Here is a 20,749-nt window from a genome sequence, read left to right as displayed (position 1 = left end):
ATATGTATCTGGCGAACGAAAGACACGATTTTCATCAATCAAAAGCCGGTGGTCTTGTCTTTACATGGCCGATCGCGAGAAAAATAATGGACCTTATTAAACTATTAATGACCACGCAAAAGCATTTATTAATACCATTTTATTTTTTTCAAAAAGCTGTCACTTTAACGTATTTTATTTCACTTGTTTCAAAGTGGGATCTTTGCTAAGTAATTCGTTATGATTTTTAAAAAATAAATTTAAAGAAACTTTGTGTTGGAAAAATGTTTCCTGTGGCGGCTAAGGAATATCGTTTTATAAGTAAGGCGCCTTCTCCAGCTGGTGTAAAAGAGTCATTTTTTATATGCCTGGAACCGGTTAAGCCTTTTTAAATCTTGATTTTAGTTTATCCTGCGTAGATATGTGTTATTGTTTACTATAAAAAAAAACATGACTAGAGAAATGTTGTTTGGACCAAAGACATAAGGAATTTTAAGTTTGGATATGTTCCCGCAAATAAATAGATCGTAAGCTTTATCGCCCTGCTTCTGTTTTAAAAATGGCTCCTACTCCATTGCAATCCGTTATTCCATGTGAAGTTTCATGAAAGTCGCTTTTGTGCAGCACAATATTGGCCATCTGATACCTATTTTAATCATTTTTGGCACACTCTTTTAAGTAGCAGTGGGGATTTGGTTCCTTGTAGTTGGTTAAAGGTTGTTCCGAGTTTCTGGTAATACTGCTGATATCGATCGCTTCCAACATTAATTTGCAGTTTTGATGGTACGTAAAAGCACACACGGAATGAGTGCCACTTTTAGGCCAATCGATAGGTATTGATGAGGACAATACATTTCAGTTAAAATTTTTATTCTAGCATCAAAACTGTAGGAGCCACAGTTTTGGGCGGTTTGTGGGCGTTAGAGTGGGCGTGGCACTCTTCTGAACCAAACTTTTACCCTACGAGTAACGGGTATAACTAGAAGCGTGGGACGCTAGGTGACCCGCCGGATGGTATTCAAACATGGGCCTCCACAGTATTCCCTTTCCAGAAACGAAGTCACTATGTGTTTAATTGGACTCGCCTTTTCCGTTTTGTTGGTGCTTGGGACGAAATCTCGGGCAGACCATCCATTTCTGTCTTGGTTCTTGTTAAAAAAGCAGGCATTATTAGATTGTCAGAAACCAGTACTTTCTTGAGGGATCAGTAGTCTTTCCATTGCCAGCCCTTTAAACAACGCTGATTCAAAAATATAGTTAGATCAAAAATTATTTTTTTTTCCATTTAAACACGACATTGCGGAATGTGTGATAGAGGCACTGTGAACCAGCTGCATAGGCTTGGGAATTCGGCAAGATATAGGTGAATGCTGAGCTCGGTTGAGCTAAAGCCCACATATCTTCATAAAAAATATGTTTGCTGCACAACAAAAGCAGCACCCATAATACGCAGAGGTCCGGTGTATAGTTTCATTGATTCCGATTTCGCTGTTTCCTTTTTACGTCTCTTACACGGACAATCTGGTGTTCCATCAAAGTCTCTCGTTCGGCACATCCTACACCCAATGCCCTCGTCGTCCTTAGGCTTTAGAATTTGACAACCGAGTTCGGGTGACATATATATCAAAAATCTCCATCTTCTGCTGTTAAAAAAATTGTTTGGTTCATTATGTATTACTGCTGCCGGCCTTAATACCATCAATTTTCATGTTGCTAGGAATGCACACTTCCAAGTCAGTCAGACATAATATCCCGACTCACTTTCAATTGTGCATTCGAACTTATTTTGCTCAGTGCAGTCTCCACACATTACAAAGTATTTTTTAAATGAGGAACATGTGATAAACAAGAACAGAGCGAAAATAAGAAAACAAAATATGCGCTTAGACATTTTAAGGAAAACCTATTATTTGCTCCGCATTTATAAAAACAAGATTGACTACCTAATTCCTTTTTTTCCAAGGACTACTTGGATGGGAAGATGGGTATTAATAACACAGGTCGGCAAAATCTGAACCTTTTCTTGGCCCAAAGCCAAATGCAAAGCAAAATCTGAAAGGTTTTTACCTGTAGATTTTTAGCCACTTTTTCGACCTACGAATTGAAATTAAATAATTCGTAGCCCAGAACCGTAATATATCTGAACTCAACAGTGAATCATCATGTTTGTGGGACCACTACTTTTTAGTTAAAATGCATTTTAGTTAATTTATGTAAATTTTTGTACCCGTTACTCGTAGAGGGCTTTTCTGGATTCGTCGGAAAGTATGTAACAGGTAGAAGATAGCTTTTCCAATCCTATAATGTATATAGATTCTTGATAAGGATCATTTGCTGAGTCAGTCTAGCCATGTCCGTCTGTCGATCTGTCTCTCTGAATGATCGCTGAGATCGCGAAAACTACAAAAGCTATAAAGTTGGGATTTGTCATGCAGATTTCCAAGGTTCTTGCGCAGCGCAATTTAATTTCCGAAGGGAAACGCTAAAACCTGTCCAGCAACAACATTTTGTAATATTATATAAAAATTAAAATGGGCTCTTGTTTTGATTATCAATACCTATCTAGTGTCATGATTGAACATTTGACACCTTTACCACTATTTTCTTAAAACAGGTGACGTGATAAAAAGTTCATAGCCTTGTGGTCGTAATCTACAGGGGAGTCTTTCAGATTTTGTAGGGTTAAGTCTAGGACTTTTTTGTAGACCTGTGTAATCAAAGTAACATCTCAATTACACTTTTACAAAATCTTTATAGGTCGGAAACGCTTCCCTGTACCTGTACGTACATTTCTCCGAATACAATGTAACCTCTTAGTAACGGGTAAAAAATGTTAGGACCAAGAAGGAGCTTCTTATTTTTTGAAACATTTGATCGTTAATTATTTATTTACATGAAGTATTGCCATTAGAACAACTTAGTTAGAAACGTGGGATAGAGGAACTGTGAACAACTGCATTTGCTTGGGAATCCGGTAAGGTCTTGGTAAAATATTAACTCGGTTGTTCTAGAACTCGTCTCTAAATCCCATATATGTAGCTTTAGTTTCATAAGTAAGTTGCCTGGTGAACATGCTGTACACTATAAGCAGCAATAATTACAAGCAGAGATCCGGTGTAGATTTGCTTTGATCCCGATTTCTCATTTTTCTTTTTGCCTTTGCCAGACTTGGGTCTCTTACACGGACAATTTGGTATATCATCAATATCTCTCGTTCGGCATAACGAACAACTGGTACCCTCTTCGCCCTTAGGTGTAAGAACATGACAACCAAGTTCGGGTGACCAAACACAAATATATTGGAAAGTTCCATCTTCGGCTGTAAAAATAAATGTTGGTTAATTCATTATGTGTTACTGCTGCCGGCCTCAATACCATCAATTTTCATGTTGCTAGGCATGCACACGCCCAAGTCAGCGGTTTGCGGAGGGGATGATTTGGATCTCAAAGCCATCGATTCAGAAAGGGGATGGTGTCGTTGTACATAGTATCCCGAATCGCTTTCAATTATGCAGTGTTCCTTGTTATCCTTAGTGCAGTCCCCACACATTACAAGGTCCTTTTTAAATGAGGCACATGCGGTTAACAGGAAGATGGCAAAAATCAAAAAACAAAATATACGATTTTGAAACATTTTAAGGAAAACAAATTTTGGCTCCGTCGTTATGCAAACAAGATTGACTTTAGAATTATGTACATTTATTTCAGGGACTACTTGTTTGAAGTTAATGAAGTAAAATTTGTAAAAAATGATTATACTCTATTTTTTTGATTTTTTTTTCGCTCAGGAATATTGATTGTTTTTGATTTTTATTCTAAAACGCAAACATAATTATTACTACTGTGTTTAATTTTTAATCAAAAATAATTTTTTTATTTTTAAAATAAAACTCATCTGATTACGGTCCCTGGTAAACAATTAAACGTCTGCTTTTGAAAAAGAAACACTTCGCACATCATTGAATAATGTGGCTCGACTCTCATAAGTTCTTATTAAGAAAATTACCCAGTTTTCTATTTTATTTGGTCAGTGACCCAAAAAATAAACCAAAAAAGTACATTACAATTTATGAAGTTATTAAAGTTTTACATGTTTTAATTTTTTGTGTGTGTATCGATTTTTTTATTGGAATAAATAAACCAAACAGATTTCGTTTCACCGCATTTATTATGTTTTCGATGTTAAAGCAAAAACTCATATGTACAAAAAATTCGTTTAAAAAATACATCGTGCAAATGCAGAGCTATGGGATGAGAGAAAAAGAGTACAAAAAGAAGGAAGTACACAATTTAGCCATAGTGAGATGTATTGATTATAGTGAGCTACTTCAGTCCAATCACATTGTGTTTTTTTTACCAGAAGTATGAAATGCTAAAGTGGCCTAAAATAGGTTTCAGCCAGGGAATGTTTAGTGTGGCTGGTTAGCCTGATTTGCTGTTTCCTGATGTTGTTTCTGTTGCTGCTGGACTGGCACCTGTTGACTTTGAGCGGGTGGAGGGCTCTGATTGTGGACTTGCTGCTGCGGTATGGGTTGCTGCTGAGCGGTTTGCTGCTGCTGCTGTTGCACGCTGGGCTGTTGCTGCTGTACGGGTTGCTGTTGCAGCTGTGCGGTTTGCTGTTGTTGTTGCACAGGCTGCTGCTGCTGCGCGGGTGGTTGAGCAACAGGCTGCTGTTGCTGTTGCACTGGCTGCTGCTGCTGATAGACTGGCTGCTGCTGTTGGTAGACAGGCTGCTGTTGGTAGACAGCCTGTTGTTGCTGCGGGATCTGCCCTGCGTGCTGATAAACCTGGTTGGGATGCAGCTGCACTGGCTGCTGCCCGTACTGCTGTTGCTGGTACTGTTGAGCGTATTGCTGTTGCTGCTGTGCGTATTGCTGTTGCTGCTGGGCGTGAACCTGATCGGGTTGCTGGTAGTGCAGTTGTCCACCTGGCGGGGGCGCCTGTTGGTAGGCCACGCCTCCTGGGGGTGGTGCTGCATAGTATCCCTGCGGCATGTTTGGATGCGGGGGAAGCTGGCCCTGGGCGATTAGGCGCTGCACCTCCTCCTGACGCCGGCGCTCGTATTCCAGATACTCCTCGTGCGAGTACTGCGGCTGTCGGTCGATGGTCTCCCACTCAGGGTCCTTTTGGAACTCCTCCTTGTTGGTCTGCACCATGAACTCTTCGATGCTGACCAGGCCATCGTGGTTTAAGTCCGTCTCCTGGAAATAGTGCTCGCGCATGCGTTCCATCTCCTCGGCCCGCTCCCTCATGTCGTCCTCAGGAAGACCACTTTGGTAGACCTTGTCCAGTTCCTTGACGAACAAAGCCTTAACCTCCGCCTCGTCCCAGTAGCCATTGCTGTCGACATCGTGAATCGAGAAGAAGGTTTTCGGATCAAAGTCGTTCTTGTCCATGTGGTCCTGCTTCTCCCACACATCCTCCAATTGGGCCTTGTTTCCGGGGTGGTGCAGCTTCTCGTGGTCCTTGTGCTTCTGCTCCTTCTCCTTGACCTCGGCCTCAAACTTCTTACGCGACTCCTCATCCATCTCCTTTTTCTGTGCCTCTCGCTCAAACTCCTTCTGCATTTCGTACTCCTTAAACTCGCCGCGCCTCTTGCGATCCGCCTCGGCCAGGTCGTCGGAGGTCTTCTGGATCAGTTTGCGTAGATCCTCGATCTCGAAGGTGTGCTCGTTGTCGTGGTCCAGATGCTGTGAGACCTTGAGGTGCTTCCGGTCAATGTCGTTGGACAGCTCGTACGCCTGGTTGGCCAGTTCGCGCAGACGCTCCACTTCACGACGCTTGATCTCGTCCAGCTTGGTGCGCACATGATGATTCACATAGTCCAGCTCTTGCGCGATCTTGCCACTCTGAAAATCGGTACAATCAAACAAGAATTATAAAAGGCAACACACAGTCATGATACTCCTATTGCCAAATTGCATTGTGGTCCACCGTTTGCGATTTTAGCTATCTTTATTCTAGCCAAAATCGTTTCTAACTTTGAGATTTAACTCTTTACAGCAATTTGACAACAAAAAATATACCAGAACAATCATAATATATTGAAGTCACTAGAAGCTTAAAAAATTGTGTTTGTCTATAGTTTAGTGCAAACAGAAGATCGAAACAAAAAGTACTTTCAATGTAAATTATACACTGACCCCTGCAACTAAAAGGAGCGTAGCTCTTTAGTCTTATAGACAGATGAGCGGGGATTAAAGACACTCCTAAGTTGTTATATATTTTATTGAATATATTTTTATGAATGTGCAAATCAAATTATTCGTGGCCACTTTGGACCAAGCATTATGTAGCCCTTCCTCTTTCGGGAAACCCCTCCTTACTCACGCGAATGTCGGCCTCGGGCGCCTTATCCAGCTTCTTCCGGAACTCAGGATCCGCCTCCAGGGCCTCGACCACCTCCCGCAGGTAGCGCTCGTACTCCAGGGCCGTTTCCACGTCGGCGGTGGCCGGAGTGGAAGACTCCGCCTCCTTGGGTTCCTTTTTGTTCTGGGTCACGGGCAAGGCGACAACCGAGGAAATCGCAATCAGAGCCAGTCCCAGCAGGGCCACGTTTTGTGCCATGGCTTCAAGTGTGTGCTTCTGGCGTCTACTTCCCAGTTTTGTCCAATGTTGGCCGACAACTGTGCAAATATCTGAATATCTGAATATCAGAAAACAAAACTATATTCTGACGTGTCGAGATTGTTGTCGATTTGTTGTTGGAGGAACATCGATGTCATCGATGTTTTCGAAATATCGATGTATGTTTTTTAACCTATCGTCGGTGGTTCGTCCCTTAATAGCAATAGCATGTTTAGACTATTCGCATCATTGTTAAATAATAGTAAAATGATGTTGGCGTTTACACTAGGGACGAAACATTGTATTGGAAACTCTTTGTCGTTATGTGAAATTTACATATTAATAAAGCTTTACATTTTCGAACCTTTGTCAAACTTCCGATATACTTGTCTCTTTATTTTGGCTTTTGTCGACTGCCTTTTCCTAAATATACTTTACGGGAAGGATATGATAGGATATTCTTCGGCACAACTTAATCTGAATATAAAAATGATTTTTTGTATTTATTATTTAAATAATAAATATTTGTTTTTCCAAACCACGTTTAGGCTATACGAACGAGCTCTCAGTGTGAACGGTTTTTGGAGTAATACTGAAAGATGTCTAATAAACGCTTTATTTTATTTAGCAGGAAGTCTTAAAGGACGTTTAAACCTAAACTTTCGAGAAATTTTTTAAAAATCGATTTGAATTTACATAGTTGAAAGTAAAAACCTAAACAGGTATGCTATAAGGGAAAGCCCTAGAGCTATGCAACAACTCGATGATTTTGATAAATATCTGTTTTTTATAAAGTATTTGCCTGGATTAAAAAAGGGCCATAACATAAAAAAGTAACTAAATCTAAGACTCTATTGGACTTATTTATTTAAGAAAGAAGAAACAAATACATGACGGGGATCTGAACATTTTTCCAAAAAGTATACCTTGTTTCCCATTTATTTATTTACATACTGCTTGCTTAAAGTTAAAACTAAAGTAACAAGGGTAGTCAACCCTTCTTGCCCAATTTGTCCTAGTTATTTGTAATCCCTTTCCGCAAAATATGACACGATTCGATTTTGCAATAAAATAATTGTGTATTTTAAATGTTTTTTCTTAAATTCACATCTTGTTTGTTTTTGACCCTTTGCCTTTTCTTTTGCCCACAGCCTTGAGGTCTACTTTAATTTTGCTTAATTTTTTCTGCTTCGACTTCAAATCATTTTCTGTGCCCTGACGCTTTTTTAAAACTTTTTCCGTCTTTTCGACTTTTTTCAGTTTTGCTGATTTGTGGATTTCGTCGATTTTCGGTTCCGGGCGTATCTTGGTTGATATATCTTCGCGATCTAAAGGCTTTTTGGCTCGCATCTTCGCCTCCGATTTCCGAACCTTTTTCATTTGCAGCATATACTCCGGAACAGATCCCCCAGAGTTTTTAATGATCAGTGCAATGCTGAGGGGAAAAAATTGGTTTAAGTCATCGCCATGTTCGGAGCTTGCATTTACCTTCTCAAGTTGGCCGTATCCTCCTGTGTGAAGAATGTAATTGCCCGACCTGGACGTCCAGCTCGACCAGTCCTTCCTATCCGATGGATGTATGAGATGGTGGTGGGCGGGAAGTCGTAGTTGATCACTAGATTGACGCCCTTGAAGTCAATGCCTCGGCCCATGAGCTCCGTACATATTAGCACCCAAATGCTGCCTTCGCGGAAGGCTCTCACGCAGTTGTCACGCTGATGCTGGCTCCGCTCGGCGTGGATAACGTCCACGTTGATGCCGTCGTAGAGCAGCTCCTCGAATAGCTGCTTTGCGCGCTCCTTGCTGTGCACGAAAACGAGTACCGGTGGCTGTAGGCCTTGGCGCACAAGGTCTCGCATGGCCACCAATTTTCCGCTCTCGGATCCGACGAACAAGAGCTCCTGCTGCACCGTTTTTGTGGCGCTGTTTTGCACTCCAATGGTGATACGCACTAGGTTTTTAAGGTGACGCAGCGCCCATTTGGCCACTGGCACTGTGTACGTGGCACTAAAGAAGGCCACGCACTTGGTCGGATGTGAGCAGGCGGCGTATATGTCGTCCAGCTGCTCCTTGAAGTTGTTTTGTCCCTCTTCCATCAGGCGATCTGCCTCGTCCAGAACGAACCATTCGACAAGCGACAAATCCAGCAGCGGTGGCTCCTGCTGAAGGAGGAATCTCACTCGGTTCGGTGTGGAGACTAGGATGTCATAGCGTTGCTTGCACTCGGCTCCATGTTTCTGCTTCGCCTCGCTCACCTTGCTGATGAAGTGAGTACGCAGGCCCGTTTCGCGCGTGAGCTCCGCACACTCGCGGTAGATTTGCTGGGCCAACTCGCGGGTGGGCGCCAGGACCAAGGCTCTCAGTCCGCTGGTCTTGTGCGACCGCAGGCCATCGATAATGGGTGTGAGGAAGGCTAGTGTTTTGCCGGATCCGGTGGGTGCACAGGCCATCAAAGCCCGCCGCTGGAGAAGCACGGGCAGAGCCTGCATCTGGATGGGGGTGGGTTGGTCGAAGTTTCGGGCCAGTAGGTTCTGCTGAAGGCGAGGCAGCAGCTTAAAGTCTCTGGTCAGAGCCTCGAAACTGGGCACCGGTGGTGGGACCTTCTTGCCCAGCACACTGATGCCGTACTGCCTCCTGGTCTCGTTTGCCTCATCGGAGGCCCTTTGGAGCTCCAATTCCTTGGAAGAGGGCGCTTTTCCTGCTTTGGACTTCTTGCGTTTGGGTTGGCTGTCTGATCCTCCAGCAAGGAGGCGGAATTCCGTGGTTTCTTGGTCGTCCTCATCTGATTTATCGCTTTTCACCGGCTCCTCTTGCTTGAAAACCTCGGGCTGGGGTTGAAGTTTTGCGGGTGCCTGCTTCTGCAATGGTTTTCTTTAACAAGAGCGTTACCATCCTTGGTATACACTTACCTTCGGCTTCTTGGTAAAGCGAACGCCAGCCGTAATTAGTTTAAATATGTCATGCTCATCCATTTTTACCAAAATAAACGCACGTGCATTTGTTTATATTTGGTGGTAGCGTTGCCAGCCCTGTCAAAGATCTAGTTCACAGGGTGCTGTTGAGTGGAACAGCTGTTTAGCCGTGTATTTGTTTTGATTCACGCGTAGCACTGCCAGATCTGTCGAAAGTATTGTTAACAGAGGATGTTAAGCACAACAGTTGATTAACCCCTTGGTGACCAAACTTTAATATTTACGTGAAATATTCAAAACATAAATTTAATATGCTGCACTGCTAGCCATACTTAAGCTCTGAAAAATTATAGCCTTAATAATAATTGATATAAACAAAGAAATCCTAATCTTAATTAATTTAAAAATAATTATAAATATTATCTACATATTTTTGGAAACATGCGATGTGTAAATATGTATTTATATTATAGTATTATTTTGAAAAATAAAATTAAATACAAATACTTAAGAATGTAAAGTTTACTTTTTAAGTGAAAATCATAATATCCTAAGAACTAAGGGTTTTCTTAAGTGATGCCTCTCCAAAAACATCTATCTACATATGTAAATACATCCCCGAAAACCAAAGAAAAAACTCCAAGGATATTAAACCGAAATCCAAGTACGTGGCTTTTTTATTCTCCCGGCTCGATGGCCACCAGCTCGTCAAGGAGCTCGACTCTTCGCTGCAGTCCCTTGGAGTCCTTTTCGCTGCCCCTGACCCCCTCGGCCAGTCCGCCCCAGCTAAAGGAGCTCTGGCCAGTGTCCCCCAGACCGTCGTCCTCGTACTCCTCGCAGAGGTTGTGCATCGCACATATGCTCTCCACGATGAGCCGCACCTCGTTCAAATCGCGCGCCTCCAGGGCGTACAGGGTGTTGAACCGGCGAGCCAAGGTGTCCAGGACCTTTTCCGCCAGCTGGAAGGCGGGACGCAGCAGTTCGTTGAACACCGCATCCTTGCGGAAGCACTCGGCCTCGATGGGACGCATCAGGTAGGATTTCAGAGGGAAAACCCCGTTTCCGATGAGATAGCTGCCCGCCGGCATGGTCCTTGGATTTAGGGCCAACGTCTGGCCGATGGGCGAGTCCTCGAAGGTGTATTCCTGGGCCATTTCCACGTAGCAGTCGACGATCTTACGCTCCGCGTTGCAGATCAGCTGAAGCACCACCGGCACCTCGGCGTGCTCCGATTCCAGGAATACGTCCAGCCGTCTCAGTGTGATGATGCCGAAAAGTTCCCGAAAGCAGCGAAGCTGCTCCAGTCTCTGGTAGCCCTGCAGGGTGTTCCGCTGGGCCGCCAGTGAGTTGGGCCACTTGATGAAGCTCTCGTAGTTGTCGGATATGCAGTGCCAGAATCCCCGCACCACCTGCTGGCAGAGGGCCCAGGGCAGCCGGAACTTCCGGGCAATTTCCTCGAAGTGCTCGTCGGTGGAGAGCTTCCACAAGGCCAGGGACAACATGGTCTGCGCCGGCGGAGTGGGATAGCCGGGCAACGGAATTCCGCTGAGGGTCCCCTCCAGGGTTTGCTGGATTTTCTGAAAGAATTAGGGTGCGCTTCTTAACATTGGCCGGGTCATCGGGGATAAGGGAATCTAAGATATTTTAGGAAACGGTATTTGAAATCTGATCCTTTGTCATTATATTTTGGACCAAGCGGATCATCATCCTCGATATTTGTATAGTGATCCCTTTTTCCCGCTTGGAACATCAAATCTATTTCTCTATCAATCTTTATAGACACCTCTGGGGAACCCCATCCCAAACTTACCAGGAATGTAAGCTTGCGCATGTGGAGGTAGGACTCGAACTGGGCATCCGTGTACCGGTGCAGGAGGTTGAGTTCCGCGTGGAGCCACTCCAGCTTGGGCACCTTGAGGTCCTGCTTTCGGACCTCTGGCTCCCGCTGCATCCGGCGCTTCCGGCTGGCGGCCATTGCCCGTTTCCGCTGCATCAGGGCGAAGATCTCCGCCTCATCGTCGTCCTCGCCGAAGGACAACAGGGGATAGCTGCCTGAATTGATGTCCACTGGCGGCTGATCAATTAGCAGATCCTTGGTGATTATGGAGGCAATGTTGGCCAGCACAGCACGTTCCTCCATGACGAGTTCTTTTCAGATTCAGCCTTAGTTTCGGATTCTGATTTGTATCCTGTCATCCGGTTTTATCAACCCCCTTTTATCGATGTGTGTGTGTATGCCTCGTCAGCTGTTCGGGGTGCCTTTCCATGGCGAAATATTAAGCTTGCTGTAACCATAGTCATTATCTATTCCAGAAACATAAGAGACTCTACTCAAAACGTTCTTATTTAAATATGAATATATTTAAAAATGTATTCCTCTAACATTTACAATTTTGTGAAACAGTGCTGCCAGACGGGGTCATTTTCTAACAGATTTTTAGCTTGTTTGGCTTTAACAGTGATGTTAGACATGGACGTTATTTGACAGACATACCCGTTGCTTTCAAAATAATTGAAAATTATTAAATTATTGAAAGATCTTTCTTACAAAACAATTTTTTTAAAAGACGTTTATTGTATACTAAACTAATAAATTGACAGCATTTTTTTTGTCGAAACATCTGTCTTTTTCAAGCTACTTGAATAAATATTTGATCAATCTAGGCATATGTATTTGCAGATCCAAAAACAAAGCTAAATACGTCGGTATTTTAGCCATGTTGCTCTTATCAATCCACCGAGTGCCGACAAAGAATTGGATTCCTCCTTTATTTTCTTGTCAAGTTTCATCCTTATATTTTGGGCTAATTAACAAGGTACGCCTTGGTAATCACACTCCAAGGGAACTAGATATTATTTGTGTTAAAAATCGTTATATGAATGCCAACTTACAACAGTTACCTACCAGTCTTGGGCCTCTTCACCTCGAAGGACTCCCAGGAACAGGTGTGCCATATAGGATTTGCCTCCGGCATGCTGGCCCGGTTCCCCGGGACCGACGCACTCGCTCTCAATTCTCGAACACGTCCTCGCAGGGCAGCCAAGACGTCGGAGTGCCTGTCGGAGTAAGCCAGATTGTTCTGCTCACAGGGATCCGTTGAGAGGTCGTACAAGCACTCCTCCAGCAGGGGATTGCAGGACCTCTGGAGATCGCCACAACGCACGGCCGCCGATCGCCGGATGGCCGAGATCCGTTGTTGCGACAGACGTCGTAAGTCGTAGCGCGAAAGGGCTCTTGAGGTGGCGGAATTCCTTACCGTCACCCCATAACGATTCTCTCGCGGATCTAGGTCATCCAGCTCGCGGTAGGTGAGCACCGAGTCGTACTGGCCGGCGGCAGTGGTGCCATTCACGTACTTCCACTGACCCATTTGGAGGGCACCCACCCGCCACACGTCGTCCAAAATGTGCAGGATCTCTCGAGGAACGTGGGGAGCATCCGCCGATCCGGATAGCTGGGGCCACAGATCGATACCGTCTAGTTTCAGAGAGCTATCCAACTCAATTCCCGCCGCATGGGAGAGGGTGGGCAGCCAGTCGGCCACGTAGATGGGCTGGCCAAAGATGGAGCCACGTGCCTGGAGTAGGGAACTCCATATGGCTCCGGCCACCCTCACTCCGCCTTCCCACGGCGTATTCTTCTGGCCCCGAAGCGGATAATTTGACCCCGTGTTGGCGAACATGCCCACCGATGGTGCTCCGTTGTCCGAGTAGAAGACCACTATGCTGTTCTCCAGTTGATCCGTGCTGGCCAGCGTGCTCATTATACGACCCACACTCTGGTCCAGTTTGGAGACCATCGCTAGGGTTAGATAATTTTGGGTTAAGTCATGTTAAAGAATTCAGTAAATTACTTTTAAAAACAAAAAACAACGGACACTCAAATTACTGTATAAAACTAATACGATTAGGTTAGTTTAGAATAAACTTTTTGGTTAGCGTATGGACAAGCAAACGGTCCTTGTAAAAGAAATATCGCATTTAGTCAACATATATCTTAACCTTAAATTTAGCAAGCTACGAGGGAAGTTAAAGTAACACTTTTTAAAAATATTTATATCATTTTAATACAAAACGAAACTAAGCAAAGTTATGTTGGGACATGTTCTGTATCTGATGTATCTGTAATAAGCTACTTATAATAATCAAATAAAATAAGACTCTTAGAAAGATGTAAGCAATAATAGCCAAAATATAAACTAAAATAAATTATTTTAAGAACTGAGAATACTCACCAGCGTATTTCCTCCGGTTTGGATCCTTGATGTAGGAAAACTTTCGTATCTCTTCCTCGGGAGCCTGTAGAGGATCATCCTCGTTCGCTGTATGAGTAGCCAGATGGCTAAGCATCAGGAAAAGAGGTTGCTCCTTACCGGCATGTTCTTTGATCAACCGTTCCGCCTCTGCGGTCAACAAATCAGTCACGTAAACCCCACGATCTCGGCACTCCAACTCCATGTTCCGCCGGAAGTCGTAGCCCAGACTGTAATTGGCCACCGGCATCTTGGAGCGTCTCTGGTAATAGTCTATGTAGGCGCCCCAATAGCCGAAATGGTAGTCAAATCCCCGCTGGGTGGGTGTGTATTCCGGTCTAGAGAAGCCCAGATGCCACTTTCCCACCAAGTTGGTGGAGTAGCCTGCCTCCTTAAAGATCTCCGGCATCAAAGTGGCATTGAGGGTCAGAGCCCAGGGCTCCTCATTGCTGATCACAAAGTGCTGGGTGCCTATTGAAGCCGGATTTGCGAAAACGTTTAGTTTAAAATAAATTTTGTATATAGAATTAGTTTATAATTAATAATATCAATTATATATAAATTAATAAAACATAATTTTTTGTATTATACAATAACTTACTATAGGAACACAAAATTTTCATTTCAGCACTTAAAAGAAAAAATTTAAGATCAAAGTAAAGTCGCTTATATATTAACTAACCTTCACTGATAAAAAAATGGAATAGTACATTTAAATATCCGCATATTGAATCAAAAATGTCATATTTCGTATTTAAATTTAATACAAAAAACATTGTATTAAATACGAAACATATTAAATTGCATAGTTTAATACTAAAATATTTAAATCAAAGAAGAGCATATTTAATTTAAATTTGTTTATATTTATTTTTAAAAATATTATATTTATCGTTAATATTTTCAGAATTAAAAAAATCCGTATTTAAATTAAAAATGTTTCATATTAATTTTGAGTATTCAAATTATTTTATTTTAAAGTTTTTAATATTTAAAATAAAAATGTTTGTAATAATAATAAAGAAAGTGTCAATTTGAAATGTTTATATCAAATAAAAACACCTCAAGAAGATATCTTTTATATTTACGTACAAATTAATTAATTAAAATGTATTTTATTTGTACTATCACATTTAAATATGTTTCATATTTAAATATTAGTTTCTGCCATGTCCGTTTTTAAGTACGATAATATTTAAAATAAATATTTTAAGCTGACTTTAACAAAAAGATTTATTTCATAAACTGTATACTCATGTCCATACATTTGTTCAGACCAAACATTATACATTTTTAAAAACAAATTTATATACATTAAAGTAAATTGACATATGTACATATGTATGTACGTACATATGTAAATGGGCAGAACAAAAACGAAGGCGCTAAGATAATTCTTGGCGGTTTTTTTTTGTTCTATCCTACACACATTCTTTCGCGTTTGCTTTGATCAATGACTCTTCTTCTTGATCACTAAACGACGCGTGTTATTGAAGAGTTGCAGCCGAAGAATTTGGACGTGTCGGGTCTTTATAAAAGTGAAGTTGGCATACAAATATAAAATTAAACTTGATCGCGCTATCAAAAAATCATGTGAAGTTTCTTTAAATAAATAAGTGTGTATGTTGGCAGCAACATTCAATGCCAAAAAGTACATTTTTCGCGGCATGTCTTTTCTTTAAACTGTATTCGGCCATACATACATATGTATGTACATATGTACAATTGTTTCCGCTTTTTCAACACGGCACGACGCTTGCCATTTCATAATTGCAGCCAAAGAAGTAGGACGTGTCGTATCTTTTTTAAAGTGAAAATAGTCTAAAAATTAATATGTGCATATGTGTGTATAAAAGTTAAATTAAAATTATCAAAAATATTTTACTCGTACTGCGTTTTCCTAGAATACAACAAATTAGCGCGCGCCGTTACACGCATACATATACATACATACATATGCACGTAGAATGTATTAATTATTAACCCATTCGACCCCAGCGTTGCCTGTGAGCAATTTCAAATGTTTAACGGCTAACGGTAATCGTTTCTTCTATTATTGTCTGCTTATTCTTCGACATAACGGTGCTTGTATGTGTGTACTCATAATGTGATCAAAAAAAATCGAATTTGCACATCATTTGACGAAATTGTTTTCAAAAGAATAGACGTGCGTCGTAAAAAAAATTGTTGTGAAATTCTGAAGAATATTTAATGTGACTGATTTACTCATAAAATATATATAAAAAGGCTAAAAGTAAACATGAAATATTGTTAATCAATGAATAAGCAAAACTTTGCTAAGACTTAATTTAATTAATTTTCAATAATAACGAGGTGACAAATTTTCAAAGTTGTAAAGTTGCTTGTGGGCAACTTTGGGCCGTTGGAATACAGAATATATATACACCATAGTATGAGACCGAAAGAGAAAGGTTTATCAAATGATGACATTGAGAGGATTATCAACTTCGATTGGGATGCCTCCACTGACGAAGAAAGTGGTGATGAAATGGAAGATATCTCTGCAGTGCTGGAGAAGAATTTAAAAGATATCGTGGACAAAGGAGAATCAATAGAAATTGAATATATTGACAACTTTATCGAAGAAGAATGTAACCAGGAACCTAGTGCTGTGGCTAAGAGTTGCTTTGAAAAAGTTGATCCCAAGACATTAAAATGGAGAACAAGGCCATTTGAAGCTCCAAAAAGTATTTGGGAAGCAGAGGATAAACTCCAAGTCGGTAGCGTCATGACACCTGTAGAATATTTCTGCACCTTTTTTGATATCAAAGTAATTGACTTGATAACAAATCAAACGAATTTGTATGGGTTGCAAGAGCACGGCATAGAGCTTCAATGCACCGGAGATCTTATCAAGCGATATATTGGAATTTTGTTATACTTGGGAGTAATAAAAGTTCCGCAACTGAAAATGGCTTGGTCAAAAGAGTTAAAGCTTACTGCTATATCAGATTCAATGCCACGAGGAAGGTTTGAAAAAATCAAACAATGTTTACATTTCAACGATAACACTAAACAATCCAAAAAAGGAGATGTGAATTATGATAAGCTGTACAAGATACGCCCTTTACTAGACATTCTCAAAGAAAGTTTCGGTAAACTACCCCAAGAAGAGCATCAAAGCGTTGATGAGCAAATCATTGCGTACAAAGGTATTCAAATTTAAATTTTACTAGAAAATATATCTTCAATTTAAATTTTGTTTCCAGGTCAATCCTCATATAAGCAATACAATCCAGCTAAGCCTCACAAATGGGGTCTGAAAATGTTTACTCGTGCTGGAACATCTGGATTAGTTTACAACTTTACGCTGTATGTTGGTGAAGGCACCTGCCCTTGTTTTGGATTGGGAATATCATCGGATGTAGTATTATATTTAGCAAAAGGGCTTCCCGAAGGCAAACCTTTCAAGCTTTATTTTGACAATTGGTTTACGTCAGTAAGTCTTTTGATTGCATTGAAGGAAATGGGCATATTTGCAACTGGAACTATCCGCAAAAATCGCATAAGCAATTGCCAACTTCTTTCAGATGCAGAATTGAAAAAACGTGGAAGAGGATCTTTTGATACAAAATATGAAGTTAACAAAAATCTTGCATGTGTAAAATGGTTTGACAATAAGTCAGTTCAACTTCTATCTTCGTGTGAAGACCATCAACCAGTTGGGATATGCAAACGATGGAGTCCAAAAGATAAAGCTTACATTGATGTAGCAAGGCCTGCTATTGTAGCTTCGTATAATAAGGGTATGGGAGGAGTCGATTTAGCGGACATGCTCATGGAGTTTTACAAAGTCAACCACCGTTCCAGAAAGTGGTACATGAGAATTTTTTATTGGTGCTTGGGAACATCAATGACAAATGCATGGCTACTGTACAGAAAGCATTTTCAAATGATAAATCCGAACCAAAAGTATATGCCGCTTATAAAATTTCAAATGGAAGTTGCTCATGAGCTGCTACAATGTACTGACTCTACTTTGTTCGAAAAAAAGAGAGGACGGCCATCAAATGCACAAAGGGAAAGCTCAGTCATATCCTTGGGGTCTCCATCAAGCAGTGTGTCTTCGAATCAATCCAAAAAATATAGGTTTCAGCCCGATCCTACAACTTCTCTGCGTTACGATAAATTGGAACATTGGGTGGTATTTGCTGAAAAAGGACGTTGCAGATTGTGCAAGACAGGTACTCCAATGTCGAAATGCAATAAATGTAAGGTCCACCTTTGCTGCAACAACAATAAAAACTGTTTTATAAGTTACCATACTTAAATTTTTAAAATAAAAGAAATTAACTGTCACCTAAGGATTTTTCTTTAAGTTTACCACCACTGCCCAAGGTTGCTCACAAGCAACTTCCGGTAGCGCCAAAAATAGTGGGCGTGGCGCCTTAAAAATTTTTCTCAAATACTTCTAAGGCCAATAAAAAACGAATAGAGTAAAAAAAAATTTTTTAATTCTACAGGGAAAAAGTTGGGGTCGAAAGGGTTAAGGGGATTAAAATTTTCGGTTCTCAGAAACGTATGAACATACAATCAAGTGCAGCTACACACACATACATAACACACCGTGCGTTTACCGTTGCTTGGTCGCCAACAAAGTTGAGCGTGCCCTAGCGAACACACACATGTATGTACATTTTCTGCAACATATCTACCCACACACAGCGTGCGTTTACCGTTCCTGGCAAAGTCATAGGTAAGTAAAAAACGTAGAAATAAATACATTTTTAAAAGTAAGAATACGGCAAAGTAGGTTTTAAATTAAATATGTAATACATTTTTTCTATATCATTCCTCGCAGTGGCAAACAAATACATTCTCGAACCAACATACATATATGCCAAATATACAAATTCCAGAACGAAGCATATAAAACTGGATAAAATATTGGAGGTTCCTGTTGAGAATAAAACCGATACTCGGCGTAAGGATGTGAAAACTTTCGATGGAGCTGAGCTTTTGAAAGTATGGCCAAAATATGCTGACTCGCGGGCGCCGGAATTGGTAATTTATAATTTTAGTCAGACTACATTCGGATTTTGTCTTTTTATTTATTTTTTTTGTGCTCTTTTGTTGTTTTCTTTCAGGTCCAAATCTTTATCCATTCATATTTTGATTGATCTCTTTAAAACGAAATCTATAATTTTCTTTTTTATCTTACTATTTATTTCGCAGATAACTTACAAAACTAATTAGTGTTTAGCTATTAAGATAGGTAATACTCTAAGATTGTTTAAAGTACTTTCTTTCGTTTATGAATTGACAACTGTGTATGTAGCGTGTAATGCTATAGAAGTTAAAACATGCAACCATTTGCAGGCATATGAATGTGGAATAATTAAAAATGTATTAGTTCTTAAAAAACATTGAAGAGTTTTCAAGCCATCCAATGCACATGTATGTATGATGTAAATGCTAAAAAATATGTTTTATACAGATCTCTGTAAAATAAATATAAGTGTAACTGTATTATTTGTACCTTCCAGCAAGCCGTAATGAAAAATAAATGTTTAAATAAAATCGAAAAAACAAAAATAAAAGTTGTGTACTAATTTTTTTTAGTGTACCAAAAATATTTGAATACTTATCATATTTAATATTATGATTGGCATATTTTGAATAAAAATGTCTAGTATTGAATCTTAATACGACTTATATTGAATTTTAATATTTCGGTTATTCATTTAACTATTAAAATTTTAGAATTTAATATGGTTTCTATTTATATTAAACACGTGTACTATTTAATTCAAATTTTAAAAATTTAAAATCAAATAGTCATAATATTAAATAGAAATATGCATTGTATTTAATTTAAATATGGCTTATATTTAACTTAAATATTTAAAATATTAAAATCTATTCCGAAAATATTTAAATTTAATATGGAAAAAAAGGTTAATATGCGCATATTGAAATTTAATAAAAACCGCAATGGATGAAAATCAAAGCGAAAAATATTTGGGTTGAATATGAAATATTTGGATTTACTACGTTTTTTTTATCAGTGAATTCTAATACTAATTTTGACTATATACTTTAACACAGTATTATAAGAAGAGTAGCAATTTGTATGATCACAATATGTACATTGCAAAATTTGGAGTTTACTTAATATATATTCGAATTCAATCCAATGGATAAATGCATTGAAATGTTTTCTACTAAGTTACTACCCCGTATATTATAATGCCAAATGGTACTTGCCTGTGTGGATTGGGTAGCGACCGCTGAGTAGAGCTCCCCGGGAGGGAGTGCACATAGCGGGGGCGTAGAGACGATCCAGTAGTCGACCGTGATAGGCCAAGGCGTCGATGTTGGGTGTTAGAAACTCCCGGCCGCCGCGAAAGCTCACATCATCGAAGCCCTGAAATTCGGTTTTAGAAATGGTTGAAATGGTTGATTCATGGTGGCGAAACTAGTCCCACCATGTCATCGGCCATTATGATGATTATGTTGGGACGCCGTGCCGCAGCGGCCCCATCCGACTTCACCCGTTGGAGGCAGAGTAAGAGTAGAAACGCTGATAAGCCCCGCATCGTGGTTACTCAATTTCCGAATTGGACAAACACGTAATATTCGACAGCAGCGTTCCGCTTTGCACGGCAGTTCCCGATCGACTGAAGCCGCGAGCGGAGAAGTCCACGTAACATCTCGCCCCGACTCAGTATTGGGCCTCGATCTCACTCCCAAACTAAGCGATTGTTGTTCGATTCAACATCGATCAAACCAAATTAGCAGTCGCCAACAAATTGATATATGTGGTTACTGCGCACCTCCAACAAAAACAAACTTACTAATTATAATGTGGAGCAAGTGTAAATACGCGTAAACTTAAGTGGAGTTTCTTTGAGATAGTTGAATAAGCTGAAGACAAGTGGGGTATATTCTGTTGCGGATCAGTGGGTGGTTAGCATTGATCAGTTTGAGCAGAATAATCAAAATTTGACATTGGAATTGGGAAAATATTCCTAATATAAATCTGGTTTTGGAAATTAAAACTAAATAACTTGAGAA

At 40.5% G+C, this 20,749-nt stretch overlaps 4 protein-coding genes and 1 long non-coding RNA gene across 7 annotated transcripts; 1 reads left to right on the top strand and 4 right to left on the bottom strand.

Moving 5' to 3' along the window:
* Positions 1–4,128: 4,128 nt before the first annotated feature.
* Positions 4,129–6,685, bottom strand: NUCB1 (Nucleobindin 1). The gene is made up of 2 exons (XM_017084760.4): positions 6,310–6,685; positions 4,129–5,828 (listed from the first exon to the last, which is right to left on the bottom strand). Exons 1-2 carry the CDS (start codon positions 6,544–6,546, stop codon positions 4,389–4,391), a joined length of 1,677 nt encoding a protein of 558 aa, XP_016940249.4. The 5' UTR covers positions 6,547–6,685; the 3' UTR covers positions 4,129–4,388.
* A 920-nt stretch (positions 6,686–7,605) lies between these two features.
* ais (DExD-box helicase 52) lies at positions 7,606–9,614 on the bottom strand. The gene is made up of 3 exons (XM_036815899.3): positions 9,456–9,614; positions 8,035–9,404; positions 7,606–7,981 (listed from the first exon to the last, which is right to left on the bottom strand). Exons 1-3 carry the CDS (start codon positions 9,516–9,518, stop codon positions 7,651–7,653), a joined length of 1,764 nt encoding a protein of 587 aa, XP_036671794.3. The 5' UTR covers positions 9,519–9,614; the 3' UTR covers positions 7,606–7,650.
* Positions 9,615–10,106: 492 nt separating this feature from the next.
* Positions 10,107–11,743, bottom strand: LOC108017649 (uncharacterized). Its single transcript, XM_017084759.4, has 2 exons — positions 11,269–11,743; positions 10,107–11,035 (listed from the first exon to the last, which is right to left on the bottom strand). Exons 1-2 carry the CDS (start codon positions 11,596–11,598, stop codon positions 10,136–10,138), a joined length of 1,230 nt encoding a protein of 409 aa, XP_016940248.4. The 5' UTR covers positions 11,599–11,743; the 3' UTR covers positions 10,107–10,135.
* Positions 11,744–11,797: 54 nt separating this feature from the next.
* LOC108010477 (arylsulfatase B) lies at positions 11,798–20,363 on the bottom strand. The gene is made up of 5 exons (XM_036815947.3): positions 20,161–20,363; positions 19,940–20,099; positions 13,694–14,182; positions 12,364–13,260; positions 11,798–12,304 (listed from the first exon to the last, which is right to left on the bottom strand). Exons 1-5 carry the CDS (start codon positions 20,269–20,271, stop codon positions 12,267–12,269), a joined length of 1,695 nt encoding a protein of 564 aa, XP_036671842.3. The 5' UTR covers positions 20,272–20,363; the 3' UTR covers positions 11,798–12,266.
* On the top strand, positions 14,882–19,252 carry LOC139352934 (uncharacterized). Of its 3 annotated transcripts, none has more exons than XR_011603982.1 (4): positions 14,882–15,327; positions 18,248–18,428; positions 18,534–18,736; positions 18,820–19,252. It is a non-coding gene; the product is annotated as an uncharacterized lncRNA (long non-coding RNA). The 3 variants fall into 3 exon arrangements; XR_011603980.1 differs by having other exon boundaries at positions 14,883–15,554; XR_011603981.1 differs by having other exon boundaries at positions 14,885–15,554; positions 18,908–19,252.
* Positions 20,364–20,749: the final 386 nt, after the last annotated feature.

Source organism: Drosophila suzukii, chromosome 3 (genome assembly GCF_043229965.1).
Source record: "Drosophila suzukii chromosome 3, CBGP_Dsuzu_IsoJpt1.0, whole genome shotgun sequence".
In the NCBI taxonomy this organism is placed as follows: Eukaryota; Metazoa; Arthropoda; class Insecta; order Diptera; family Drosophilidae; genus Drosophila; species Drosophila suzukii.
This window is presented reverse-complemented; position numbering and strand designations above follow the sequence as displayed.

Excerpts from the sequence above, each read along its gene's own strand:
- NUCB1 (XM_017084760.4), bottom strand. The coding sequence starts at position 6,546 with ATGGCACAAAACGTGGCCCTGCTGGGACTGGCTCTGATTGCGATTTCC. Across the intron at positions 5,829-6,309 it reads CGCCCGAGGCCGACATTCGC|AGTGGCAAGATCGCGCAAGA; the intron begins GTGAGTAAGGAG and ends ACCGATTTTCAG.
- ais (XM_036815899.3), bottom strand. The coding sequence starts at position 9,518 with ATGGATGAGCATGACATATTTAAACTAATTACGGCTGGCGTTCGCTTT. Across the intron at positions 9,405-9,455 it reads GCTTTACCAAGAAGCCGAAG|AAGCAGGCACCCGCAAAACT; the intron begins GTAAGTGTATAC and ends AAACCATTGCAG. Across the intron at positions 7,982-8,034 it reads GATACGGCCAACTTGAGAAG|CATTGCACTGATCATTAAAA; the intron begins GTAAATGCAAGC and ends TTTTCCCCTCAG.
- LOC108017649 (XM_017084759.4), bottom strand. The coding sequence starts at position 11,598 with ATGGAGGAACGTGCTGTGCTGGCCAACATTGCCTCCATAATCACCAAG. Across the intron at positions 11,036-11,268 it reads TGCGCAAGCTTACATTCCTG|AAAATCCAGCAAACCCTGGA; the intron begins GTAAGTTTGGGA and ends TAATTCTTTCAG.
- LOC108010477 (XM_036815947.3), bottom strand. The coding sequence starts at position 20,271 with ATGCGGGGCTTATCAGCGTTTCTACTCTTACTCTGCCTCCAACGGGTG. Across the intron at positions 14,183-19,939 it reads TCGCTACCCAATCCACACAG|GCACCCAGCACTTTGTGATC; the intron begins GCAAGTACCATT and ends CGGCTTCAATAG. Across the intron at positions 12,305-12,363 it reads GGTGAAGAGGCCCAAGACTG|TTCCCTTGGAGTGTGATTAC; the intron begins GTAGGTAACTGT and ends AATAATATCTAG.